At 44.5% G+C, this 27,323-nt stretch overlaps 1 protein-coding gene across 2 annotated transcripts in view; it reads left to right on the top strand.

Moving 5' to 3' along the window:
- LRRK1 (leucine rich repeat kinase 1) overlaps positions 1–27,323 on the top strand; it is an 800,699-nt gene that overhangs the window by 485,394 nt on the left and 287,982 nt on the right. For both annotated transcript variants that reach the window (XM_085644543.1, XM_085644544.1), the window contains exon 15: positions 191–405. In XM_085644543.1, coding sequence (XP_085500669.1) covers positions 191–405 — 215 coding nt within the window. The remainder of the gene's footprint in view (positions 1–190; positions 406–27,323) is intronic.

The raw sequence follows: 27,323 nt of genomic DNA on the forward strand, positions 1-27,323 counted from the left end.
GTAATCAATCACTTCCTTTGCGCAATGCTCACCTTATTGATAAACCATTCATTGATATTGTTTCAGTTAATGGGGTACATTCTTGCATTCCTTTGCAAAGACCTTGCTGACTAAACCTCCAGATGTAAAAGCAAACCTGCTGCATAAATTGATTGCTTCTAATGTTCTCACTGTTTCATTGCATGCCTAGGGCCCGGGGCAGTGTTGTCTTATTTACGAGCTCAGCTCAGAAAAGCAGAAAAGTGTAAACTGATGAAGATGATCATCGTGGGACCCCCACGGCAGGGAAAGTCCACCATTTTGGAGGTTCTGCAAACCGGGAAGCCTGCACAGCTCATTTGTTCTGACTCCACCATCACAACAACCAGGTGGGAGCTGCAGAGGCCAGCGGGATTGACCTCCAAGGTGAGTGAGCACTGACCACAGACTTTAACTCAAAATATTGAGCAGTTGTAAATTGTAATCTTTAGTCGATTTTGAATGGACGATTGATACATCTGTAATTTGAAATTTAAGAAGAGATTTAAAACAGAAACATAGCAAAGACCATCATAGCAAAATGCATTTCATAGATACAGAACTTCATTATCAACGTAGCCATGCGTTCACGTGTTTTTTTTTTTTTTTTTAAAGGTAAAAAACTCGGGAGCCAGATGCTTTGAAACATGTTGCCACAAATATAATTTATATGCTGCCTATAGCACAGGTGAACTATAAAATGGAAAGATGAAATGGTTACCGTTGCATTCATCAAGATAAACAACAAACACATTCGAAGATATAGATATAAGTGTAAAGGTTACAGCTCAATGAAACCTACCCAGATATATTGGGCCTCGTACACAGAGCCATAATTTGCATGTATAAATTCACTTTACATAAATTGTATGATTTAGGAATGCAGGCACGTTTTTTCCTCTCACAAAACATGAATTTACTCTCCTAAATCTGTTCACTTACACATATTATCCTAGCGTGGTGTAACACTACATAGAAGTAACTTTGCTCCCAAGGACATGGAGTGCGCATTTGAGGGCGGGCTGCTCTGGAATGTGTATGCGCAGTGGAAAACTCCCAGGTTTGTGGGCAGTCTCGAAAGATTTTAGCATCCTAGCTCCATCTTTAAAATGCTTGGAGGTTTACTCCTCATACGGTTAGAAGTAAATCTCTTTCCCTGGTAGAAGTAGGACGAGAACACTCTGAAAATTGGAGGGGTGTAAGGGACAATTGTTGCTCCAAGGGGACAAATATTTCCCCCAGAGAAAAAAGAAAAAAATGTACAAAGTGTAGTTGGCCTCAAGTGAAACATTTTCACATGCATAACTAGACGCCATATGCACTTACACAAGCAAAAAGGTGTGCCTTAGTGCAAATTGAGATTCTAAAAAAAACACTTCCAGGGGCTGTCTTACCTAACGTGCCCCGTGCACTTGGCATTGCTGAATGGGCAGCAAACGCTTGTGCAGCCCCTTCCATAATAGCACCTGCGTACATACACTGCCGGTGCTATTTTAAGAGCATTCCCTCATTTGCACGGTGACGTGTCCCCTTGCAAATGAGGGAAACACTTTGCCTCTGTACACGTGCCATATTATGTATGTGGGGAGAGAGACAGTTAGGAGGCGCACGTACTTCGCCATAGCACTTTGACAAGTGATAAAGGATCCCATGGACCTCCTCCCATATAACCCCCTCTCTGCAGCCACCTATCTCTATCCCCTCTTTAAAGTGCAGGCAGTGCTGCCTGCACATTATAAGTCGGTGTGCCTGCTTCAAGCAAACCCTCTGCAAGTTCCTAATGCACTACTCCCAGGGCAGCCGCAAGCTCCTGCCTACCCTGGTGGCAACGCATCATCAGTAATAAGGTGCACTGTTCCTCCTTGCACCCGGGGCACCAATTTGAAGGCACCCTGTGGGACAAACAGCGACAGTGCACATGATTGATATACAGCCCCAGGAGTAGTCCTAGGAAGCTGTGACTTTCAAAGCCTCCTGTAAACCTTTGCGAATTCCAGAGTATAACAAATCTACAACCAAACATAGATGGAAACCTATTAAGATACATTTGCAGATGTGTTTGTGACTCTGCCCACTTTTTTAAAGTTGTTTTATGAGAATGAGCAGAGAGTGCTGGAGGGGAGGTCTGTACTCCTATCTCAGATTTCAAAGACTTTGGTTTCCTGGAATCTGCTCAGCTGTTTATTATAATAACACAGCTTGACTGCTAGTCAGCATAGTTCATGATACCGACTTCTGCAATATCGGTTTGACTTGTGATCTTTGTATTATTCTTTTTACTACTGAAATTAGTTTTAGAAAATGCTTCTGCTTGTGTGTGTCATGCAAGGGAAAGGAAGGCATCTGAATTTCCCCTTAGCAGCACCATATGACTGCTTTCAGGCTCTACTCTTAATTGTTATGTTCTGAAAAGGCAATAGACTAGAGCCAGACTCCTATTCCATCTGCCATGAACAGTCTACCTTTTTCAATATGATTGCTCTGGTCATCTGCACACACAGGCAAGAGCATCTAAGCAGCGCCAAGGGGCCTGGACTCATCTGGTTGTAGCTCTGATTGGTAACAGTTGCTAAATAAAACCTAAGCACTCATGAGGCCCAGCAATAAGATGCACTGTATAAATGCCCAAATATATAAAAATGATAAAATAAAGATCCAACTTTTTTTCCATAGCCAGGAAAAACGATTGTTAAACTTAACATTTCTTCTATAAAAGAGAGAGACAGAGGCAATTCTATGCAATAAGTGTACATACATGTTCTAACGGAAGCATTTGTGCTAAATAACAGGGTGGTTGCAGTCCCATCATGGAGCCCTCTTCCATGATTGTGACTTCTGTTATGTCCTCACCTCGTGTACCTGAGTTCGATCAGATCAGACCTCTCATGTGGTATGTGATCCTCCCAAAACCGTACAAGTTCTTGGGATCTAAGTGTTCTCATGTCCCTTTTACAAACGGTTTTAAGTTGGTCTATATTTTTTCAAATTGAGACAGTTTGTCTCAAATAACTGCAGTGAGTTGTTCCTTTGCTTCGATATTCCACTCCTTAATCCACCATAGCGTCATTGTCACCAAGTTAGGGCCTCTCCGTCTGTGTCGCCTTCAGTCTAGCCGCCAACAACAACTATGTCACTAATTTTGAGGTAGTGAAGGAAAGAGGGTATATTCCCTTCTCGTCCACTAGGCCCAATTACATGGTCGGGGGTGTCGTTGGCAGTTCAGTACTGGTGATATCCTTGATGGTCACCAAAATGTGTTTCCAAAAGGATTGTATCTGCGGTCATTCATAACACATATGAATATAGGTCTCTCTCAACTCTCACCCCTTCCATCAGGCATCAGGGCCGTAATGCATAGCCTTCATTTGGACTGGAGTTACCTACCATTTTAGCATCTTCTTACATGCATTGAGTTTGTATTGAAGTAAGATTGTGGATTTTGCTGCTGTCTGCCATATAAAAATCCAATCCGTCTCGGTCAGTTCTAGATCAAAATTCTGTATCCAGCGTTTATTGTAGTTTAAGTTGGTTAGTAGAATACTTTTGTCTAATGCTCTATAGAGTGGAGACCGCGCTCGGTTAGTATCGCCATCGACAAATATGTCCTAAACCCTCATGGTATCTCTGGCTCCATTAACTTTAGCCATGGGTTGTCTAGCCCACTGTAGTAGCTGGGTGAGGTTGTAAATATCCTTATGCTCCGGCTGACAATCATTGACCTGCTGGTTCCTTTGGTACACTGTTCTAATGTAGCTGACCCTAGTATAGTGATTTCCCCCCAACTCCCATAGCAGGCAACCTCTATCAATTGATCCTGGTGGAAAAACCAGGTTTCCCGTCTCATGGGGTTACGGGTGGGTAAGCCATTATCCCTCTCATCTGAACAGTCTTGTTCTAGTACACAAGAGTTGTCTTGGTAGTTCACATCAGGGGTCAGCAAGGTCTACAAACCTTGGTTTAGGATCCACAACAAATGATGCAGGTAGCATTTGCTCACCTCCTGCTTCATTCAGCACAGATGCTTATCACTGTCTGGGGAACAAAACAACAGCGCCGGTGTCAATTGAACTGGCAGTGTGTATCTTTCAACATCGGAGACACCCATGTCTCTTTTGATAGGGCATCATTTCAGAAGTGATTTAGCAATCCACAGTGGCTTGTTGTTCCATATAAAGCCCCACATTGTTTTCTGTCTAGACTTCATGATAATAAGGCTGGGTCACCACAGACAATGACCTAAAGGGGTAGAGGTGTTGTGGCATGAAGTTCATCTTAATGCAATTTATTTGAGACTTTAAGTCTACCCCATTGACAAAGACCCTTAAACAATGTATCCAGCAGTGGGGGTACATTACTCGGTATATGTCACACCCAAATAGCCAATTCTCACTGGGACCAGTTCGAACTGATAATACAATGCCATTGCCTCACTCTGCTCTGTCTCAACTCCCACACCAATCACCATGACATTGTTTGTGGTTAACTTTGAATCAAGCCTCCTGCTGAAAGCATTCCAGGTCCAAACGTAGAGCTGGTGGAGAGGTGGAGGGGCTTGTTAACAAACAGAAAATATCATCTGCAAAAAGTGCCTGTTTCACCTGCCCCATTCTTGTATCCAAACCTGTTATTTCAGGATTTGCCATTATAAGTTGGGACAATGGCACCATCATCAGCGCAAAAACAGATTAAGAAAGGGGGTATCCCTGCCAAGTACCTCTAGTCAAAGTTATTGGGTCTGAGACATGAAATCTATCTCATAGACTGGTGGAAAAAATTGGCAAATATTGGGGATCTGAATCAGGGTCCCAGGGTTGTTCTCTCCAGAGGTTTTGTAAGAAATGACTAATTTAAATGAATCTGTCAAAGTCCTTCTTCGCATCCAGTGAAAGAAGGAGCACCTGGGTGGTGTTGACCATTGTTGTCTATTTATTCTATCAGGGGCGAGCCATGTCCATCCCTAATAAAACCAAACTGGAAAGGGGACCCCAATTTTGACACACATTTTTCAGCTTTGGGGTCAAAATCTTAGTGAAGATCTATCTTGACGTCACTATTCAAAAGGGATCAAGAGGATTGTGGGTCTTTGCCTGGATTTACTATCAGAGTGAGAAGAGATTCCTTCATTGTTGGTGTCACTGTCAATAAATGAATTATAGACCTTAGTCAAAAAAAGGTGAGAGGAGAGCAGCAAATGCCTGGTAAATGGAGTTCAAACACCCATTTGGACCTGGGGCATTAGTATTGGGATGTGTTTTAATAGCTTGTTTTATATCCTCAACTGTGATTAGTTGTTCAAGCTCCTTCCTTATATCTGGGCCTATTCCCAGGAACTCCACATCAGCTGGATATACCCATCCTGCTGCTGTGTATCTGTTTTTTCTTTCCCGCAAAGGCTAGTATAAGATCGTGAAAAAGTCTCTGATATGCCTAGATTTGGAATTTACCCTCTATATTTTTTACTGAGGTTATATAGTTACTCATTTCACATGCTTATATTTTATAGGCCAACCATTTGTCCACTTTATTTCCCTTTTCAAAGTGCAGGTGCCATGTTTCGAATAGCCTGTGGGCTGCATCATTAGTCAATAGAGCCTCCCACTCACCCTTCTTTGCACAGTGCTCATTATGTTTTTTTTGTGTTTTTAATTTTAAATTCCTATTCCAGACACGTGACCTGAGCTTCAAGGTCCAGTTCTTTTAAATTAGCTAGTTGGAGAAATGATGGTGTATGCTTAGTTAGAACCCCTCTTACCACTGCCTTGGCTGCATCCCAAATGTTCGCCGGAGCTATGCCCTCCCTTCTGTTTAATTCTCTTAAAAATAGCTGCCTATCACTTATTTTATATTTTCTCCAAGGACAGGGTCATGAAACGCTATTTCATTTATTTTCCAGGGCCGTTAGTGAGACGTTTCCAGAGAAGAAATGCACATCGTAATTATCACGGGTGCATAGTCTGGGTGCCAATTGTAGATGATATAACCCAAAAGTAGATGGAAGTGGAGGTGAAAATATATTCGAGTGGGATCTATGTATATTAAAGTAAAATGTGTAATCCTTTTTCCCCATGTGCTGTGTGTGCTAAACATTGATATGTTTCAGGTCAGTGGCACCAGGCATCAAGAAGGAAGTCACGCTCAAAGGCTGCCATGAGGAGTGGGATCGATCAATGCTCAGTTCGAAAGGCAGCATTTAAACCTTGTTCGACTATCAAAATATCAGAGTATCTTTAGGCTATATGTGAAAAATTCCAGAATAAATGTTAATTTACATTATTTATGTCAATCAATCAATCAAAGTAGCTTTATTTCGATAAAAAACTATCTTAAAAAGCATTACAGCAATAAAAACACAACAAAGTTAATTAAAACCTATAAAAACATAAACCATAAGTAACTAAAAAAGGTCGAATCAAGGGACCATTATTAAGCAATTAGTAAAAGCCTTTTTGCCCTGATAAGCCATGCCCAGCTTAAGTATTTGGCTAAGCCACAAACATACAGCGGCCGGGTATCTGAGCTCAAAATTCGCAGGGCGACGCAGCATAGTCGAGTACCCAACTCCCTGCACAGTGGCTTTAGCCACCTAGCGCGGGGCGCTTTGTAGGCAGGGCATACAAACAAAAAATGGGGAATCGACTCTATCTTCGACGGGCAGAAAGGACAATAGGGTGTAGTTTGGGCCGGAGGTTTCCACCGGGCGGTCAATATTCTCACCGGCAACACACCAATTCTGAACTTGAAAAACAGGGCTCTATCCCTGGAGATTGTAATAAGGTCCAAGTAAAGTTCCCGAACTGCCACATCCTTTACAAGCAAGAAATCCCTGGAGGCATGGCACAGGTTAAGATCGGTATTTCTTTTACTTGTTACCCAAGACCAGTATAAGTTCTTCAAGACTGCTTTGGGAGGGGCAGACCGAGAGTGCCAAGCCCCCTCAAGACCAAGATCTATCAACAAGCTTTTCACGTCCCTTAATCACCTTATTTTTGCCCATCCAGACAAACCTAAAATCTCCTTTAGCCCCTCGGCATAACTGGCCAGTTCCGGAACCCTCCATAGGCGAGCCCACAGCAAGAGAGGATAAAGCCTGGCCTGGTCCCGGATGGAACGACACCCCATGTCCAACAGAAGGGGAAGAGTAGGAGTGCTCTTAGGAAGGGACATCAAGCCCCTCAGAAAGTTATTCTCTGAGCACACCAACTGGCTCATATTCTGAGCGCCCCATAGCTCCGCTTCATAGAGAACCGCACTAATGCCTCTAGCAGCATGAATGTCGAGCACCGGGGTGATAGGTTTCATAGAGGATGCCTTCTGCTCCTTCGGAAGAGCTCCCACCACCCTTTTATGGCTTAAGGACATTTTGTAGAGGTGACTGTCCCACTTCATATTATCAAGGAGGCGTATGCCCAAATAATCAAATTCCATGACCCTTTCCAAAGGAGCCATGTTAAGCACTGGAGGCCGTCCAAGTTTTTTGGGGGGGTTCAAAACAAGGAACTTGGTTTTGCCAGTGTTGATCTTTAACCCTGTTAGCTCGCAGAATTGATCAAAACCATCCAAGAGACTCTGTAAGCCAACCGGGGTCTTGGAAATTAGCAGGGTATCATCAGCGAATAGTAGGGTTGGGATCTTCCTCCCTGCCAAGGAGGGTGTGTCAGCTGGGAGTTTAAGGAGATGGTCCACTACCCCATTTATATAAAGTGAGAAGAGGGTGGGAGATAGGACGCACTCCTGGCGCACACCTCTGCTAACTTTAATACGAGCAGTCCTTTGTCCCTGGGTTCCCCACCCCACCTGCACGAAGTTGTTCTCATGGAGTTTTATTATTAGACACAGTAGGTACGGGGGCATGCCTAGTTTTGCCAAGACCCGCCACAGGCGCTCCCGGTGTACTAGGTCAAAGGCAGTCCGCAGGTCAATAAATGCCAGATACAGACTGCCTTTGCCTATCACAACCACCTTCCAGTAAAGCATCAACAGTCGAAATGACTGTTCGATGGTCCCGGTGCCAGCCCTGAAGCCTGCTTGGAAGTCAGACAATATTTTATTCTCTTCTACCCATTGAAGAACCCTACTCAGAATTACTTTCCCTGCCACTTTCTGGGATGAGTCTATCAAGCTTATGGGGCGATAGATGGGTCATCCCGGGACCCTTTCTTAAAGATCGGGACGACCCCTGCACCCATCCATGACTCTGGGAATGAAGCTCCTAGCCTAGATGCATTAAGCAAGGAAGCAATAAGAACCCCCCACTCTCCCGATTTAAGGCGGAACAGGTCCCCAGGCAAACCATCCGGCCCTGCAGCTTTCAACGGGACAAGGGATTTAATAGAGTGTTCGACCTCCCTAGCTGTGAAGAGGACATCCGCCCCTGGGTCATGACAACCAAAAATAGGTGGGACAAAAGGGTCTAGTTCATCCTCCATGTTCACGGTGTAGAGAGAAGAAAAGTGCTCAAACCAGGACTCCTCAGAGATGTTACAAGTAATGAGCGAATCTATGGGCCTGTGTTTGGCTCTAATTACGTTCCAAAAACCCCTAGGATTTTTCTCTGCACTTGCGGATTTCAGGTCGCTCCAGAACTTGTCCTCCCAGTCTCTCTTTGCGACCTGTTGTGCTGACCTGTTGTGCTGACCTGTACTTCTTCCGCGCGGCCGCCACTAACCCTCCGTCCCCTTTCTTCACTGCCATAATTAATTCCCGCTTCGCTTTCCGACAGGGGGCGGAGTACCAGCCAGGGTTACCCTTGGGGTGAGACGCCCTCCGATCGCCCTCCACTCGAGTGGGGATAACAAAAAGATCCCCTATTGATCTGATGGTGCTACTAAATAGGGAGGAAACCTCAACAGCATTTAATGTAACAGCTGATAACCTTGGTAAGATGTTTGACATGATTACCCTTATGCCCGTGACCTTCTCCTCGTCAAGGAGAAACTTGTCCCATTTTAACCGCCTCCCGCAATTCGAAGGGCAGACTTCTCCGGTCAACCTTATGACAGGAGGGGTTTCACGACTGATGTTTTTACACCATAAGGGGGTTAGGCTCAAAGAAAGTGGGTTGTGGTCGCTATCCGTAGATGCAACGACCTCCATGTCTACCAAATGAGACCAGAGACGAAAATCTAAGAGGATGTAATCTATCCTAGATGTATGTCCAACCCTATTATAAGTATGTGCCCCGTTCTGATCAGAGATGGATCTCCCATTGGTCACCCTTAGGCCAAACTCCAGTGTGAGTGCATTCAATTGTAATGCACGTTGAGACCATCTCTTGATTGGACTTATATCGAGGGGCGGAATACCTCTTCGGGTGTCCTCATCTAGGGTATCCAGGATATCGTCCCCTGCAAGTGGCTCGTACGTGCAGTTAAGATCCCCCATAACTAGAATATATGAATTCGAGTTGCACTCCCTGAACCTGTCCTCCAAGGCCACTAAGGTCGGGATGGTAAACCTCCTTTTAAGCTTCTGGTATAGATGTTAAAGATCTCCAGAGGACTGCCACTACGAGAGCCCCTCACAGACAGTCTCATTAAGTCGGGGGAATTAGTCTTGAGCTGCCTCACGTGCACCCAGATGAGTAGCCCACCCAACGGGCGCCCCCTTCCCGTAGTGGATATGCTTGCGGCAACACACAAGGTCATAAAGCCCACTTTGTGCCGAGGTTCTACAGACCAAGTCTCCTGGAATGCACAAATGTCAAAGGACTCAATAAAAGAGTTCCAATCAGGCAGCTCTAGATTACGGCTTATGCCCGCCACATTCCAGCTGAGAACCTTAAGGTTCGCAATGCTGGGGGCTTGCACTACATGAGATAGGAGGGAGTCATGGGTCGGCCTAGAGGAGATGAGGTTGCTTCCAACATCAATTGTTGCCGACTCAATTCCATTTGCAACACTGCTGGATCCAATAGGAGCATCCCCATTCTGGCAGCTATGCAAAGGGGCCAAAGAGGGAAGTGAAGAAGGATCACTAACACAAAGGGGCTCGAAGCATACTAAAACGCTTAAGTCACTGCATGTAGCCCCAGCGGCTCCCGGAGGACCCGGGTTGGCCGCTCCATAATCATCCCGTCAGCAATCCTGCCACAATAAATATGGGCGAGGGCCGACGATCCGAGACATGAGACTGGGGTCGAGAGTATCATAGCGGGGGCACCAAGAGCCCCTACCCTCCCAGTTAGTCTGTTTACCAGGCCAGTACGATGGTAAGGGCAGATAAAAGTAGCCAAGATCACAAGTACTAATGGCAGAAAGTGCACGGTCAGACTCCTGGCTACAGAAAAGCCTAGCTACTCTCGGGTCCCTAAAAATTAACTAGGATGCAATCTCCCTTTTGGTTCTTTGGCCTGTTGTCGACCCACCCAACCCGTCTCACATGAATAATCTGACCATCAACATCACCAGGTAGAGGTCTATTTTCTCTGAGCCAAAACACTGTTTTGTTTTTTAGCTCAGCATACGACTCTTGACTGCCTGGATTTAATGTTGGGACCCCAGTGAGGACCACCACAAATGGTTGACAGCCAGGGGGAAGGTTAACATGTGGTGCAGTTATAGTCCCCTTCTTCCCTCTTTCCTGCACTTTCGATACTAAAATGGCAGAAGAGGTTGAGGGTACTGGACAGGACCCGCCAACAAGAGCGCTACAGGAAGTATTGGTATTCTTGGCCAAAGCTACTGCACCCAATTTTAAATGATCTGTGATCTTCACAACAGATTTGGTGGGTTTTTTCGAGTTACCAATGGTTTTGGGCTGTGTTTTATTAACCATAGGTGGGCACCCTAGTACTTCCCCCCCCCCCCCCCCCCCCCCCCGGATGCAGAGTGGGATTACACGACACGCTTTCCCCGGTTACAACCTGTGTCTTCCCCACTGTAACTAATGTTAGACCCGGACTCCTTTCAGGGGGCCCAGGTGAAAAGTGAGAAGATTGCCCATCCTCTCTAATTTTCGAGTGCAATTTGATCAAGGATTTTACTGAGAAAAAGTTGTCAAGGACAGTCTGTTCAAAGGCATCCACCCGCTCCGACAGTTTTTTTAACCTCTCTATAACCGGGAATATCAGTGATTTCACTAAGCACTCAAACTTAGGGAGCAAGAGGCTCTCTGAGGGCGCACCAAAGTGTGAGGCCGGATCTAATCCTACAATCAGCTGTTGCTGGAGATTATTCACCCCTGCTACTGCCTGCTGACTTTTTAAGGGATCTAACCCCACCCCTGGGCTCTTCCCGAATGCAACCCCCTTGTGAAGATTTTTCTTCCTTAGCTTATTATGGGGTTTAAACAAATTCTCCCTACGAGGGCTGACAACACGTTTCCTTTTGACTGGAGCAGCTCCCCCCACTACCTATGCTTGAAAATCCGGCTGAGGGGAGAGAATATTAGAGGCCTGAGGCACAGGAAAATTTGTGACTGCGGGACAGGGTAGCTGGAGTGTTAGAGGACTATCTGGGTCTATTAAATTAACACCACCCTGGGCAATTACAGACAACCTATCCAGGCTTGCCCCAATTCTGTTAACTCGTTGGTCATCATGAGGTGAAGGATCATCAATCAGGGAAACAGGAACATGGACAGGAGACGAGGCTAGTGCCAGGTTGCCCAGGGATGAGCGTTTGTTGGTAAGAGATTCCCGAGAGAGTCTACGCTCTGTCAGGGCAATCTCCTTCTCTACAATGGAAAAGGCACACGTTAAAAATTGATCCATGGTGCCGCTCACACAGTCACCCCCCCCCCTACGCAATTTATTCGAGCGAGTTGCCATCGGCATTTGAGGATGGACAACAGGCCCGAATTTACACCAGCGCACTACCCAGAGGGGAAACCTGAGTGCGTCTCACAGGGGAAAGCAAATATCACCTGATAGGAAGGGCCAAATCAATGTTCCTTGCCAGGGCGACTTCGAGAAATGGCCCGGCCCGGCCTCCTCCGGCCCCTGACAGCCACAGACGGTCCCGCCCTTGTCCCGGGCTTCTCCCGGCGCGTCCCGCGAAGCGTGGAGTAAAACCAAATAAGTGTAGAATATGGCGGACCGGGGGCGGGGCTCAGAGTGCGCAGGCCAGGTGTCAGGGGCCGTGCAGGGACTCCTGGGAGAGTGAGTCCCTGCAGTGCGATGCTCCTCCCCTGTTTGAGCCACCCAGCCGCCTCGCAGCGTCGCCACCAGCTGCACAAAGCAGCACCCGCGAAGCGGGTGCGGCGAGATGTAGAAACGGCAGCAAGCCCAGGTCCGCAGCACCAAGCCCAAGTCCACAGGGCCAAGGAAACAACAAGCGGCGTCCACCAACAAGGGTCCAGACAAAAAGAGTATCCCACAGGTGTCAGGAGAGGCGGGACCTTTTAACAAGGTGCCGGTCCGGGGGCAGGGCTCACAGAGTGCGCAGGCCAGGTGTCAGGGGCCGTGCAGGGACTCCTGGGAGAGTGAGTCCCTGCAGTGCGATGCTCCTCCCCTGTTTGAGCCACCCAGCCGCCTCGCAGCGTCACCACCAGCTGCACAAAGCAGTACCCGCGAAGCGGGTGCGGCGAGATGTAGAAACGGCAGCAAGCCCAGGTCCGCAGCACCAAGCCTAAGTCCACAGGGCCAAGGAAACAACCAGCGGCGTCCACCAACAAGGGTCCAGACAAAAAGAGTATCCATTTGGAAATGTAACCAACACTATTGTAAGACTCATGCTCAAGACTGAACCACTTATGAGCACGATCCTCGCTTTTGTATCTCTTTATGTCGTAACCTTCTGAATGGGAGAGTTCGGTCCAATCAGAATAGTAATAATCTTCGCATTAGTGAGTTCCTTTGAGTGGAACTGTTTGTGGATAATATTGCAACTTGCACCTTTTAACATCATTTTACAAGAGTATTATCTCTTATAATAACCTCACATAAAAATGTTTTGTATGAAGCCAATTAAGAAGAGATTTGTTCTTAATTGGCAAGTTGAGTCCTTGTACATTCAAACTGAAACTGTTCAAAATATCCCTTATCTTGCATCCTAGTGTTTTTAAAAGACATAAATCTGTATACTATAGGTCCAACAAATATTGTCATCTTCTATGTCTCTAGATTCTTTACTTATATTGCATATTCTCTCCTGTACCCCTCCTTCTAGCTTCCGACTAGTAGAAACACCCATCGCTCATCTTCCTACACTAGCATGGACTCTTCTCTGGCCATAATAACGTCCAAACATTAACATCACAATTCAGTGAAATGTAAACTAAGAAAGAACCATTCCAAACCCCTCTTTTAGCCTGATCAAACTTAGCTGCACCATTTAGCTGAGTAAGAATCCCCTCATTTTGTACTGCTTTCACCTACCAAACTCTGTCAGGTCAGCTCTGGGTCACCGGGAGATCCAGTCTCGCCCAAGGCTTGATGTTCCATACAATGATAGAAAAAGAAATTGAAGAACCCCCAAACCTTTAAAGGATAATTGGGGTATATAATGGCACATTAGAGCCACAGGTGTCCCAGCAAGTAGTCATTGCAAGCTTCCCACATCCAATTTCCCAAGGAGCTAATTCAAATGAGCGAAAGGTCTCATTTGTTAGGGTCTAAGCTGAGGGATCAAAGATGGAGTCTCCACTGGCAAAGCAATTCTAGTAGTGTTGAGCAGCACCATCCTTTATCATTGTACTGAGACTCTCTTTTCTGGAACATCATTGGTTAGTAGTGGATCCCCACATTGCTTCCTGTGTGCATCACGCCTCCTTGCTTTTCATGATTGTTGTGGGCATTGTGCAGCTGGGCATGTTTCCATATTGTCTTGCTCCCCTTCTAGTTGAAACAAAGAGATCACCTCTTCCATTGAGGAGATCAAGACTTGTTTATATTTGAATCTGAAGAAAAGCCTGACCAGGAAACCCCATCAATAGGGATCTTCTGAGCCCCTATGTAATCTGCTTCGAGTTTTAACAGTTTTCTTTTAGTGAGGGTGGGAAAAAATATCATGGAAAAGCATTAAAGCAGATCCACTTAATATTACAGGACCACGCTGTATAGCCACCCTTGTTATTTCTTCTTTTTTATTTTTTTTAAATAATGAATTCTAGTTAGGACATCAGGAATTAGGTTAGTCTGAGTCTATTAAGGGCCAAATTCTGTGTGCGTATGGTCTAGCTCTATTGAGAGGTCATTAGGGCACTGTAAGAGGAATTTAAACAAATCTGGAACATATTGATGCAAGTCCTGTTCAGTTACCATTTCCAGAATGCCTCTAATTTGTATATTATTCTAGCGGGATTTGATTCTCCTTCCTGTACATTGTCTGCCAGCCATTTACTATTTACTACGTTCCTATAGTTCCTCTACTCTTATGGCCAACTCATTTCTTTTGTGTGCTGCTTCTGCTGTCTCTACTTCAGTTGGTCCATTCTAGTTTACATTTTCTGGTCTCCATGTTCCAACTCTGATAGCAACTTAACAAAGTATTGTCGCAGCTCACCCGTCTCTTTGTTGAATTTGGCTTCATAGAGGGAATATCACCCTTATTTGCCTCGGAACCCATTTCGTTCTCATTCATGGAGGATGATTATCCTGATCTGTGACTTCTGTGTGGTCCATTGTGTTCATCATTTTAGCGTTGGACTTCTGGGCGCTGAGGAGATCTTTGATAGATTGCCCTTTTTCAGGTCTTCATGCAGGCCTTCGCATTAAGAAGTGATCCAATCCAAAGATCTGGGGTCACTGCCCACAACTCAAAGGGGTGTGGGTCCAAGTGCTGCAGGTCGTAAGCAATGGTGGGTCTTTTGTCAACGCAGAACTGGCTACTTGATATCCTGAAGGGCACCACATGAATGCTGCCTACGATCAGGGACATCTTAAGGATTTTGGGCCGATTGTATTTTATTATTTATTATTTATTATTTTTTGATTTGTAGCGCGCATGGCTGCCCCAGCAACGGGGCATCCCAGCGTGGCCCTGACCAAGACCAGTAACCCAGCGACAGACACAGCAGGCCACTCAGTCTATAAAGACTTAGCAGGACCAGAGAACAACCAAGTCTTTATAGCTTTACGAAAAGGCAGATGTTGCTGAATAGTTCTGATAGGAACCGGTAGAGAATTCCAAAGTTTGGCGGCTAGGTTCCGAAAGGAGCGGCCGCCTGCTCTAGCTTTGAGAACGCGGGGGGCACAGACCAGGGCACAGCCCACCGATCTTAGAGGGCGACGAGGGGTATAGGGCATAAGTAGATTGGCCAGGCCCAAAGGGGCCTGACCCGATAGAATTTTGTGGGCCATACAAAGAGACTTAAACTGGACGCGTTTTTCCACAGGGAGCCAGTTCAATTTAGGAAGCAAAGCAGTCACTGAGCTTGACCTAGGAAGCCCTACCAATAGTCGCGCAGCGGCGTTCTGGACCCGCTGCAGGCGCTTAATGCTGGTTCTATTTGCGCCCAGATAAAGTACGTTCCCATAGTCCAGCCTAGACAGGATTAGGGCCTGGACTATGGTTTGACGCACTTTGGGGGAAAAAAAGCCAATCACAGGTCTTAGGCCACGAAGAAGCCCAAAACACACCCCAGCCACAGTCTTGGACTGCGAATCAAACGTCAAACCTTGGTCGAACCATATCCCAAGGTTTTTTACGACTTTCTTAGGAGAGGGTGCAGGTTTAAGACGCTCAGGCCAGCATTGTTCGGACCATAAATCTCGGTCATTCCCGAGTAATAAAATCTCGGATTTGCTGGCGTTGAGCTGCAGAAAATTTCCCGCCATCCACTAAGGTCCAGTAGGACCAGAGCCACGGAATCACCCCTATCCAGACTGTCCCTAATAGCTTCCGACACTGCCAACAGTGCAGACTCGGTCCCATGACGCACACGGAAACCATGTTGCGAGGGGTCAAGGATGGCATTATTATCTAAATACTCCGTGAGAACAGAGTTGACGTGGCACTCTGTCACCTTGGCCAGAAAGGGAAGCAGGGAGATGGGTCGGTAATTGGCCGGTTCCCCAGGGTCCAGGGAAGGCTTCTTAAGCAATGGCATAACTTGAGCATGTTTCCACGCTCTAGGAACCACTTTTACAATTAAACAAACAGCATTTCTCTGCAGAATGTCTGTAATAGACTTTCACATATTACCCACATTAAAAATAAATGAAAGAGAAACAGTATTAAAAGAAATCTGGTTAAGAATTATTCAAGGTCATCAGGGCCAGCCTCTACAGAACAGAGTAGTCTCTATCAGGGGCCCCCCTGAAAAGCTGAAGCCCTGGGCCGAAGCCCACTTTGCCCATGCCTTAAAACATCTCTGCCTACAATGCACTTTGAAATTCCATTGCACTCTCACCAGTGTGCACTTCTAATTATGTTTCTTACTCACGACCTCCAGTGATCGAACCACCATCTTCTGATTCCCAACAGACCTCAACTAGCACCTCTGTGTTACACCTGGAGAAAAACTAAATCCCAGCCTATTATTACCAGATTATCTCATCTTGCCTGGAGTCACTCGGGGTGTGTCAGTGGGCCCATAGTCCACTGCTGAACCAGTGCGAACAGGTATTGTTGCAGTTTAAAATCAGGTGTCCGGTGCTCAGTGGTTCCTCTCTGGAAAAGGTATCCCGTTTGATGGTGGCACCCCTGAGGCCAATTTTCCTGTCAATAATCACAGGCCCATCGTGGTCAAAGTCTCCGCTCTTGCACTGTTATTGATTTTCGTCATTCTCTGTACGAAGACGGTCATCTTGATTTTTGCATCACGGAGGAAAGGAGAGAGGGGGCTTGGCTATGCCAAAATCAACATTGCTAGTGCTATAGGATGTTGGTTTGGATGACACCATCGGGTGATCTTAGTTTCCCATACTCGCACTTCAAGTCTGGGAGTCTCCTGTCACCTTTCATTTTGGCATCGGGCTGCAGAAGGATGTCCAGCTGGCGATGCTTGATGAGGGCACATCTTCATGGGTCCTTACTGTAGCCACACCCCTAACTGATTTTTTTTTCTTTTTTTTTAAATCTGGAGCAACTTTAATATAAATTAGAGGAGCTAGAATTATTGTTGTTGGTGGCACTAGATATGTCATACAAGTGATGTTTGTTAAAGGATTTAAAGTGTACTTTTCGAATTACAGGGCCTTGAAAGAGTTTTGCTTTGTTAGTTTTTGTTACTTCCTCCCTGATTTGAGGATGAAGGTACTTTGAGGCCCAACTACATTCCTTGTAAATTCTGGAGAATATCTCCTGCTTGTTCTTTGGAATTCAAACCTGGTGCCTATTTCCAAAATTCTCCATGATAGGCAAATTCGAAAGATGAAAGTGCAGACATTCAAATGTACGGTCATCCTCACAGGCACATGTGATTAGTCCGGGATTATCTTGAGTTACCAAAGTGGCAGCAAAGTTAGATAAGTGCATCTCTCTGTGGAGCTCCAACTTTTCTGTAAGGATTAACTAGAATTACACAGAATTATACAGATATTCATATAATAGCTAGACAATCCAATACATCATAATGAATGTATTAACCCATTGGCAGTTTCACTGTACCATACATAAATGCAACCAGCAGGATCAAGCGGGGAGCGGGATGCCGGTTGCAAGCTTGGGAAGCTTGAGAATCTGAGTTGCATCTGCGCTATTTGTAGAATACAAAGGAGCCAGTCATGTTGAAGTGGCTGTTCGCTGCAAGTAACATCTTAAAAGCAAGGAAATATGAGATTGAACATCAAGTGCCATAAATGCGATGTTATTCAAAGGCCTTTAAAAATAATCCAGAGTTCTAATGAAAGTCAAAGCTATGAAAAGCGTAGAAAAGGGAGATTTGGTCAAACAGCAAACTAACATTAGCGCATTCAGCTACAGTCCTTAAATTCCTCGACGTGGAAATAATTAACGTTTACATAAACTCACAAAGTTGCCTTTTCGGTTATACAACCATGAGGGTGTACTTGACACTGACAGAAGCACCACTCTCAAGTCCTATTTTCTTAAAGTATGTTTTAATTTCTGTAATAGGAGTTAAAAAGATGAATGAACAGCTGAGTAAAAGTATTCAGATGGACATTTAATTGAATTCAAAATGAAAATTGTTTAGCACTGTACATCAAGGTGTTCTACATGTTTGTATTGTTTAGACAACTGAACATTATAGTTAGGAAGCAGATGTTTCATGCAGTCTTTGCTGTGTTTAGCTTTGAGGGTCGGTCAGTCATCCAGCTCGTTTTCAGGCAGCTTTGATATAGATGAAGGCTGAAAACAGATACCAGTGTCGTGAACATACTGTGCCACCAGATTTCCCAGAGACTGCATATTTTATTTATTTGCGAAGTTCACAGTGCATGAATATTGCTGTGAGACTGGGAAGAGCTGTGCATCATACAGTAGTAGTAATAATACAGAGGCAAGTAACCTGACATGAGATGATGATCAACAAAATATAGAGGGAGTTACAAACCTTCAAGTTGAAGGTTGTCATTAAAAGCAGTGCTTTCATATTTACTCTCTTGAGGGGACCTTGGTCAGACAGTGCTCTGATATGATTGATCAGGATTCTTTGTAGAGTTCCATTAGTGTGCTGATTGGTGTTATATGTTCTTTTGAATTGAAATATAATAGTCCCTAATATTTAGCTAAAGATAAAATCACTTTAGGAATGGGAGATGAAATTGTGTTTTTACCCTCCTCTATGTTTTAATTGGGTGGTCGAGATTCAGGCACCAGTTCCCCTTTTCCTGCTTCATTCCTCCATTTTTCTCTTTTTACTGACCTTCTTTTTTTAATTGATTCCTGTGTTGTTGTTTTTTTGTTTCCTCACTGCCATATTTTCTGAACTCTATATCTCTTGTAGATAAGCAGTAAATCTGCCAGTTAGTGCCTTTATCAGTAAGCAGATTTAAATTTTCAATTTTTATGTTCTTGATGATTTCCTTTTAAATATTTTTACAGCAATGTAATGATTGTGCTCTATCGTAAACAATACCTGTTTAGGTAATATTTTAATTTATTGTGCTGCAACAAATCTGCATGTACATGTCTGTAGTTTTCACCAATGAAGAAAGTCAGGAGTACATACAGGATGTAAATATATCTCTTACTGATAACATGACACACTTTATCTCACAGTAAAAAAATGTCTCAGAACAAATATTCTGGGATTTAAAATGGATAAGATTGAACCGTAATGAATGAGGATTCTGAGACTCCACAATGGGGCGATTTTGCCCTCACAGCTATTGTTAGATTGTGAGTCTATTACCGCAGTTTAAATAGTTGAGACCAGTCTGGGCATCCCTTTAAAACAGCCACTAGCCTAACTATACTTCATCCTGTGGTATGAAGATTTCTACAAGCAAATTCTAGTTATTTCTTCTTATACGGACTATTACAAGATTTCCAAGCACTGGTGTTTTTCATATCCAATCATCCAACCATCCATTCATCATATTGTACAAATAATCTAGTTCCACTAGTGTTGAATCATTGAGACAACTCTAGCTTTACTTGAAGTTCTCAGGCGTCATGTCCCATACACGGTCCTTCATCAAGTCTTTGACATTTTTTGCGCACTGTCAGATGCCTGTGGCAAATATCGAATTTTGTGTGAGCTCCAAAGGGGCAAGGAAAAGATTCATTTATCTTTGCTTGTTTTACTACTTGTGACTAGTCATGCATTAAGAAATGATCCACGTAAGCATGGTGCAGCCTTGACAAAAATTAAATTTGAGGGTTTGTAGCAGAATATCATGATGGTTGACTCTGCGCTCTGTATTGTGCAGGGGCGTAGGAGACACTAAAATTCTGGGGGGGACGGGGACAACCTTGTGCACTTTCCAGTGACCCTATACAAATCACTGCCCGTTAAACAGATACAATCGCATACTTTCGAAGTGAAATATTGAGAAAAGCAGGCATGTAGTCACAGTTTGCACGTATGCTTTATTGTTATTTACATTCATATAGTAATGAGACCAAATGTTTAAAAAAAACGTATATATGAATCTTGCATCTTAATGCACAAAGCAAACAAAGGCCGCTGGCTTAGGGTGGGGGCGTCGTGTTTGCAAGTGCATTAGGGTTTGAAAAGTACCTGCTGCTGCATTCCTGGTCTCCAGCAATTTTCAGGCAACAATAAAAATTTGAAGATAACTTTGGGGATTAATGTTCTTTTTTTGAGAGAGATCGAAGGCTTGTCTTGTGAAAGTTTTAATTCAATATGTCAGTGAGTTACTGCTTTTGTCTGAGATATTTTTTTGGTATTTGAAGTTTATAAGTTAAAATCCGAACACTGAACAGTGAGCTATTAACCGTCATCAAAGAGCTGCATAAAAACTTCAATGTATAGATTAGATCGTTATGGTTTTTCCCCAGTCTTTCCCTATCCTAATGTTGGAAAATGGGTTCATTAGGATAGAAATCAATTCTGATTATTGAAGAGAACCCCCCAACCATGGTGTTATGTTTTACATTCTGAGTTTGTGTTTCTCTAGTGTTGCAAAGCCGCCCTGGGCACTCCCCAACTTTTTGCTGACTGGTACTGGTGGTACCCGACTGACTGACCCTGGCCTCTGCCTAAACAGCCAGTGCTATTCTGAAAGAGGCACTTAAAAATACAGTGAAAACACCTACATACACTAGGGTGCACTATGGGTTAGGGTACCCCTATGATTGGCATGACCTCTCCTATAAGGCCCTAGTACATAATAGGGCAGGGGGATTAGAACTACTTTTAAGTCCCTAGAATATAATAACTTGGCATGGCAGTTTAGAGGCCAGCAGCCCTTTCTGCGCTTGCATGTGTTCACTGCTGAAGCCTGAGGTCAGTTTAAAAGTAGCCCTGTGTTATAGGGCTGCTTTTAAAACGCAAATTGTGCCTAAACTCGACTTTTGGGTTTGGGGAACTTACAAATTGATCAACTACAATGTTGGGGCAAAATTAAGTGGAAAAATGTTTTCCACTTAACTATGGCTGTATCATATTTGCCACATAATACATCATCTGCTGCATAATCTAACTATTTCCTCCAAAACAATTTTGTAGCTCAAACGGATCCCAAATTACTAAAAGAAATGTGACTTGTGTTGCTGTGAAGTTTAGGGCCCTTTGCAAAGGTTAGTAAAGAAAACAATTCCTAAGAAAACAATTGGTCCCAGACACTCCTAATGACACTCAAATTAATACCTGTAGGAGAGTGTCGTATGCAATCAATTCATACAGCAAAAATGTATAATGTAAAGGCACATTCAACAGGGAAATCTCATAGATAAGAGGCCAACCAAAGTCAATTAAATTGCAAACATCAATTTATTTCCCGCTGAATCATATTCATAAAATGCAAACTTAGGGGCCGACTACGATGGCAGGCGGACTTCAGTACCACCGCCATCGAATCGGGGAATGGGACCGCTGGCCTTCAAGGTGGAGGCCCCATGAAAGGCATTACAATGCGACTGCCACTACGGTGTTCGCAGTGCCTATCTTTTACATTGCAGCAGGTGCTGCTGGCTGCATCATCCGCCGCAAAGTAAAAAAAAAAGGAACATGTTAAATATATCGGTGCCTGCCACACGGTGCAGTGATATGTTGTGGGGCATCATAGATGCACCCCAGGACCCATGTCTGAGGGCCAGGGGTAAAGGGGCCTGCTACGGGCCCCCAATGTCCCTTTCGCCAGCATTTCCATGGCAGGTGAACCGCCATTGATAAGCTGGCGGGTAAGGGACATCGTAATCCCTGCTGCGGTGCATGGTAGGCACCACCAGCATTGTAGGAACCACGAGCCCCTCCACCACACCGGCGGGCCCAAGAAGCCCGTCGGGTGCGTGGTGGTTGGTCTTTCCGACTGCCAGGTAACCACCCGCCATTGTAATATGGCGGGCTGTGAGTCACCAATGGCGGTGGGACCGCCACCGACGGGGTGACTTGGCGGTCCCACTGCCATTATAATCACCCCCTAAGTTTGGTGTGCATGCAAATCCTACATTGCCAACCCCTGGCAAGTTGCACTGCTAGTGCTGGAAAAAGGCCAATGGAGGTGCCAATGGGTGAGGTGGACTGGCCTCAAGGGTCTTGTGACCTCAGTGACAGATTCACTGTCGATCTAGGATGTGCTTCTTCATATGCCTGCCCGTAAGACTGGAAGTGAACTGCAGTATGGATTGTGGTGGACAGGTCCACCTGCGGGTGCTAAGACACCTGGGCTTCTAAGGTCTATCGGGCCTTCTAAGGTGTAGCATCGGAATAAGCTCTGTCAGGAGTGTGGTATGGTGAACTGGTCATGAAGGTCTGAACATGGTTCTCCAGTTCCAAATTCAGCAGCTCTGGCCAGAGTGCCACATTCTCTCCCACACTGAACACCATACTGCCCCACTGAGAGAAACTCGCACTGCCTTCAGCACAACTCAATTGTGCTGCGACTAAATTCAAATTATGCACTAGACAACAGTAAAATGCTGCCTGTAAAAAATGAATAACAACCTGGAAAAAGCAAACACTCATAGGGAATGCAAGAATAAGCAGAGCATGTGAACTGTAATCAGAAAAAAACATGGTTACCTTAACGGTTTTAAACTCATTATTCAGAAATCAGTAAGTGATTTTGCCTGAAAAGTTCAAGACATGGCTACAGGACCAGGAAGGGACCCCTTTCAATGTCCATTGCTTATATCCTTTCAAAATGTATGCAGTTTGGTTTAAAAAGACCACATCCCCAAACACAGAGCCGCATTTTATAAGCTAAAATAATTAAAAAGTTGAAAACGATCATATTAAACGTTTCCACTCTACCCATCAACCAGGTATTGCAGTCCCTTTAGGAATGGCGCACTTACCCACCCTGGGAAAACAATGTTGTTCAAAAAAAGAAGATAAAAAGAAAGTAGCGCTTTCACTGGCAAACTCTGTAAAGTGGCGCTAATGTGTGTGGGGGTAAATAACAGTCTGGCCTGTCTGCTGTCCACTCTGTATTGCTTTATTTAGGTATTTAACTATTTTTTCTCTCCATTCCGAGGTTTTTCTTTTCAATAGAAAACGGTCAGAAAATGAGGACATTTACAGCCAAAGTGTTCAGCTTTTTTGGATCAATTTCACAGGGGAACAAATAAAGAAATGGAGAGGCAAGAGAGAGTACCTGAAGAGCTGCCTCTTGAAATCAGCACGTAAGCAGGAACGAGGCAGAGACAGAAAGAGATGGAGGAATAAAGAGAGGAGGGCAGCCGCCAGAGGCAGGTCAGGAGTAGTAGACACGGTTTTTGCCATGAAGGAAAAGAGACAGTGTTTATTTTTTCTCCGTTCTCTGCCCTTCCCAGAACGGCTGAGCCTTCCTGCAGCATAACTAAAGGCAGAGGGCGGGTGGCCTCTGACTCCAGGCAGGTCAAGTGCAGGGCCATTAGGTAGCACTTTCGCGTGCTAATGGCGCTGCGATAACAGAAGGGAGAGGGGAAATTCCTTTGTCCCCTCGTCCCCCCCACCCTTGTCCCCCGTGTCCCCCCCACTCCAAAATCTGGGGGGGGATATATCCCCGCGTCCCCCACACTTCCTACGCCCATGGTATTGTGCCCCAAGTTAAGGCTGTAATCCAGGGGTTTGAATGGTAGCTCTCATTACCATGAAATCCGTCCCATTTCTCAAAACAAACACTAGGAAATCCTGATGAGAGCCGTTTTCATAGCAAGTTCAATTTCGACAACATATTTCTAGGACTGCTCAGGCAAATCATCAGTCGGTTGCAAAGACTAGAAAAGCATGCAGTCTAAATGTGCTTCAACCTTTAAAATCATGACCAGGTAAAACTATGCCTGTGCGAAATTTAAATTACGCCAGTGTAATTCACGTATTTTCTGAAATTTCTTGTTATAGGAAATTCCTGAAATTATGACATTATATATAATAATGCGCTGCTCTTGGTAAAATTGTACTCCATGCGCACGATAAGAGCCCAGATAGCCAGAATGTGAGAAGCTGTTGCTCGTGCCACTTGTGGTTTTTGCACTATTTTTTGCACAAAATGGGTCCTCACATTAAAAATTGACACGAGGACACATATTGTTTGATAAGCATTTTCTGTAGTCACACTTAATTTTGCATTATTTTTCAAAAATTTCACTGAACTGCGTGAAAGCAAATGATGCACATTTCACAGGCACCTATATTAAACCTCCTCTGAAAGTGTACTACTTCCTCCAAGTGAAATAAGGATTAAGTCCAATGTCCTCTGCATTGTCCACAGAGCAAGAATGGGACTCAGGCTCCCAGTACCAGCAGAATTATCTTTTTTAGCTTTAACTATGAAACTACACTAAAGGACTTCACAGTTGATAATCCAACAAACCTTAAAGTACCAGACCCCAGGTTGCAGAGTGTCTGCTTTGAAGCTGTCCGGTGTCAGATGGGTTGGGGTAGGCTGGGTGAGGTGATAGTGATCAGGTCAGGGAAGAGAGACATCTTGGAACATTTGTGGAGTGGTCAGCTACTGTAGACATTGTATATAGAATAGATGAGTTTTTGCTTGCAGAGGTGTCAAGCCCTTTTAGGAAATGTAGGGAAAATGGTGCTTGTCAGACTACTTCTGGAGTGGTCTTCCACACCCTTAGGACCAAGCAGGAGATGGTCTGGCATCTTCTTCTCCTTCATATATTTATTTCCCAGCTTATAGCCTGGGGGTGTTGATGTTGCTGTGGGTCGGTGAGCCTCTGGAAGTCTTGATCTTGGATGCCATATTCGAAGATGTGAAAACCTATGAGGGGAGGTGAGTAACTTGTTTGATTAGCAGGTTAACTCCACTTCCAAAAAGATTGTAGAAAGTCAAATAGAGAGATGTCCAACTACTTGTTTTCTTCTAATCTCTGTATCAGACTCAAAGCGATTTTACAGGTTTTTTTAACTGTGATTCCATTTTCTGTTGAGCGTTGTCATCCTTTGATGTCCTGTGTTTTACAACAGGGTCTCTCCTCTAAACCTGTATGGTGCCAAAATCATCCCGATACAAAGTAGGCCATTATACGTTGAGTACACAAAGGAATAGACTATGTATGAGTTTGAATAGCATGCCCCAGCACCAATGAAAGGAATGTAGAGGTGATATTTAGTTTTTTGTGTGATATATGTTAACATCATCAAAATACTGAATTGTAGCTTTTATGAAGAATCAGATTGTTCCAACACCCCAGTACCATATTCTTTTTACTGCACTTAACAACTGTATGCTGTTTGTACAGGGGTGCAGAAAATGACTCTGGTCCCAGGGCTAACTGCAGGTCCAGCTTCTTTACAAACCTACTGATGATTTAACTATTCTGTCAAATGTGCCGTAGTGGCATTTGAAAAACGATTCTTTTTGTAAAGCCAGGAGAGAAAATACACAGGCAAGTGCCAAACCTTTGTTTGTCCTGGAACGCCAATCGCATTAGCTGGAGAACAACCAGCATAAACTGTACCCTCTGTAGACTTTACTCCAAGTGATTAGTTTACATTTTCTGTTTGGAACTAAGTAGTCAGAAACGTGCTAATTGTGCTTTGATTTATTTCGACAAATGAAAAATTGGAACGCGTAGACCTTTAGAGAGCACTATGTTGCACAGGCAACCCTCAGCGCATGTTGTAAAGTGCCAGGTCCTCACATTTCCATGTTGAATATTTCCATATGCTTTATTGTTGTGATTTGGCACTTACAACTGGTCTGCTTTTATTATTAACTCATTTGTATGACAGCGTTGTGTGTGTTTCTGTAATAGGTATGCGTTCAATTCACTTCTCAGATTGGACAACTACTACTCAAGTATGCTACATATGCTTTTTTTGTGTCCAACCCGGGATTTATGAAAGATACCTCCCTCAAGACTAGGGTGATATCCGTAATAAGAGGGCCTGATTTAGATCCTGGCGGACAGGTTACTCCGTCAGAATGGTTATTGGTATCCCATCTATCGAAATATAAATCCCATTGTATACTATGGGATTTATATCTCTGTGGACAGAATATCCGTCATTGTTGTGACGGAGTAACCCGTCTGTCAAGATCTAAATCAGACCCAGAGTTGTGTGACAAGGTTCCTTGATGTACAATAAAACCCCAAAGTTGTTCGAGAAAACACTCCTACCATCAACCTATATGATTCACGTGTCTCTTCCGGCGGAAACAACAGCTCATTCCTTAATCAAAGGCCCTTATTAAGAGCGAACCAGTTAATTGCAATATGTGCAGTAGCAGCTGCTACCACACATCACAAATAGGAGTTTTGAGATCAATACTGGCAGGCTAAATCTGAACAATACTTATTGATGTGTGGAAATGATATCCAATATTTACCAAAACATGCAGATTTTGGTGCAGTTAGCACCACAGTCCTCCTCTTATTGCCCACAAACGTGTAATTGGATGGTATTTATCTACCCCGATAAACTTTGATTTGGTGGATTCGGATTTTATCAGTGGCAATATACATTACACCAATTAGCGGTTCACTCTTAATGAGGGCCTATGAGGAGATTGCATTCCTCAGTAGAGTCAGCCAATTCAGCCTTTAGTTGTTGAGGCAAGCCCAAATATCCCTCAGCAGCCTCAAGCAGTGGTTGCATTTTCCTAAACAGAGAAAATACCTACATAATATGCTTGAAACATCAAATGTGGGCACACCTAAGGTCAACCTTTGATTTGATGAATGAATATAGGTAGAAGGCCTGGTGTGTGCTTTTATGGAATAATAGCATAAGGCGCACAATTGATGGACAAAATGCAGAACAAATCAAAACATTCACCCCCAGTCAAGAGATCTGGGTTAAATCCATCATTCTTTTGCTCTCCATGCCACCCCAGTTTAGACCTGGCCATATGCAAAACAGTCTTGACCCTGTGCCTCATGGGATCAGTCCAGCCTGAACTGCCAAGCCAGGTCCTCCTGGACCGCAAACAAGCATCCTAGGACTGGTTTCGGGGTTTCACCCCTCATCAGCCAGGATAGCTTGATTCCAGTGGCACAGTGAGCCCAGGGCCCACGTCTGGGCATACCTGGCGCACTTAAGGCAAGAAAGCAGAAGACACACAATTGATGGACAGAATGCAGAACAAATCAAAACATTAACCCCCAGTCAAGAGATCTGGGTTAAATCCATCATTCTTTTGCTCACCATGCCACCCCAGTTTAGACCTGGCCATATGCAAATCAGTCTTGAGCCTGTGCCTCATGGGAACAGTCAAGCCCGAACTGCCAAGCCAGGTCCACCCTGGACCGGAAAAAAGCATCCTAGGACCGGTGCCGGTGTTTCACCCCTCTTCAGCCAGGATAGCTTGATTCCAGAAACGATGGATTTAGGCCCAGATCTCTGTACTGGGGTGAATGTATGGCATCGTTCTGCATTCTGTCCATCAA

The sequence above is a fragment of the Triturus cristatus genome, chromosome 3_1, assembly GCF_964204655.1.
Source record: "Triturus cristatus chromosome 3_1, aTriCri1.1, whole genome shotgun sequence".
Classification (NCBI taxonomy): domain Eukaryota; kingdom Metazoa; phylum Chordata; class Amphibia; order Caudata; family Salamandridae; genus Triturus; species Triturus cristatus.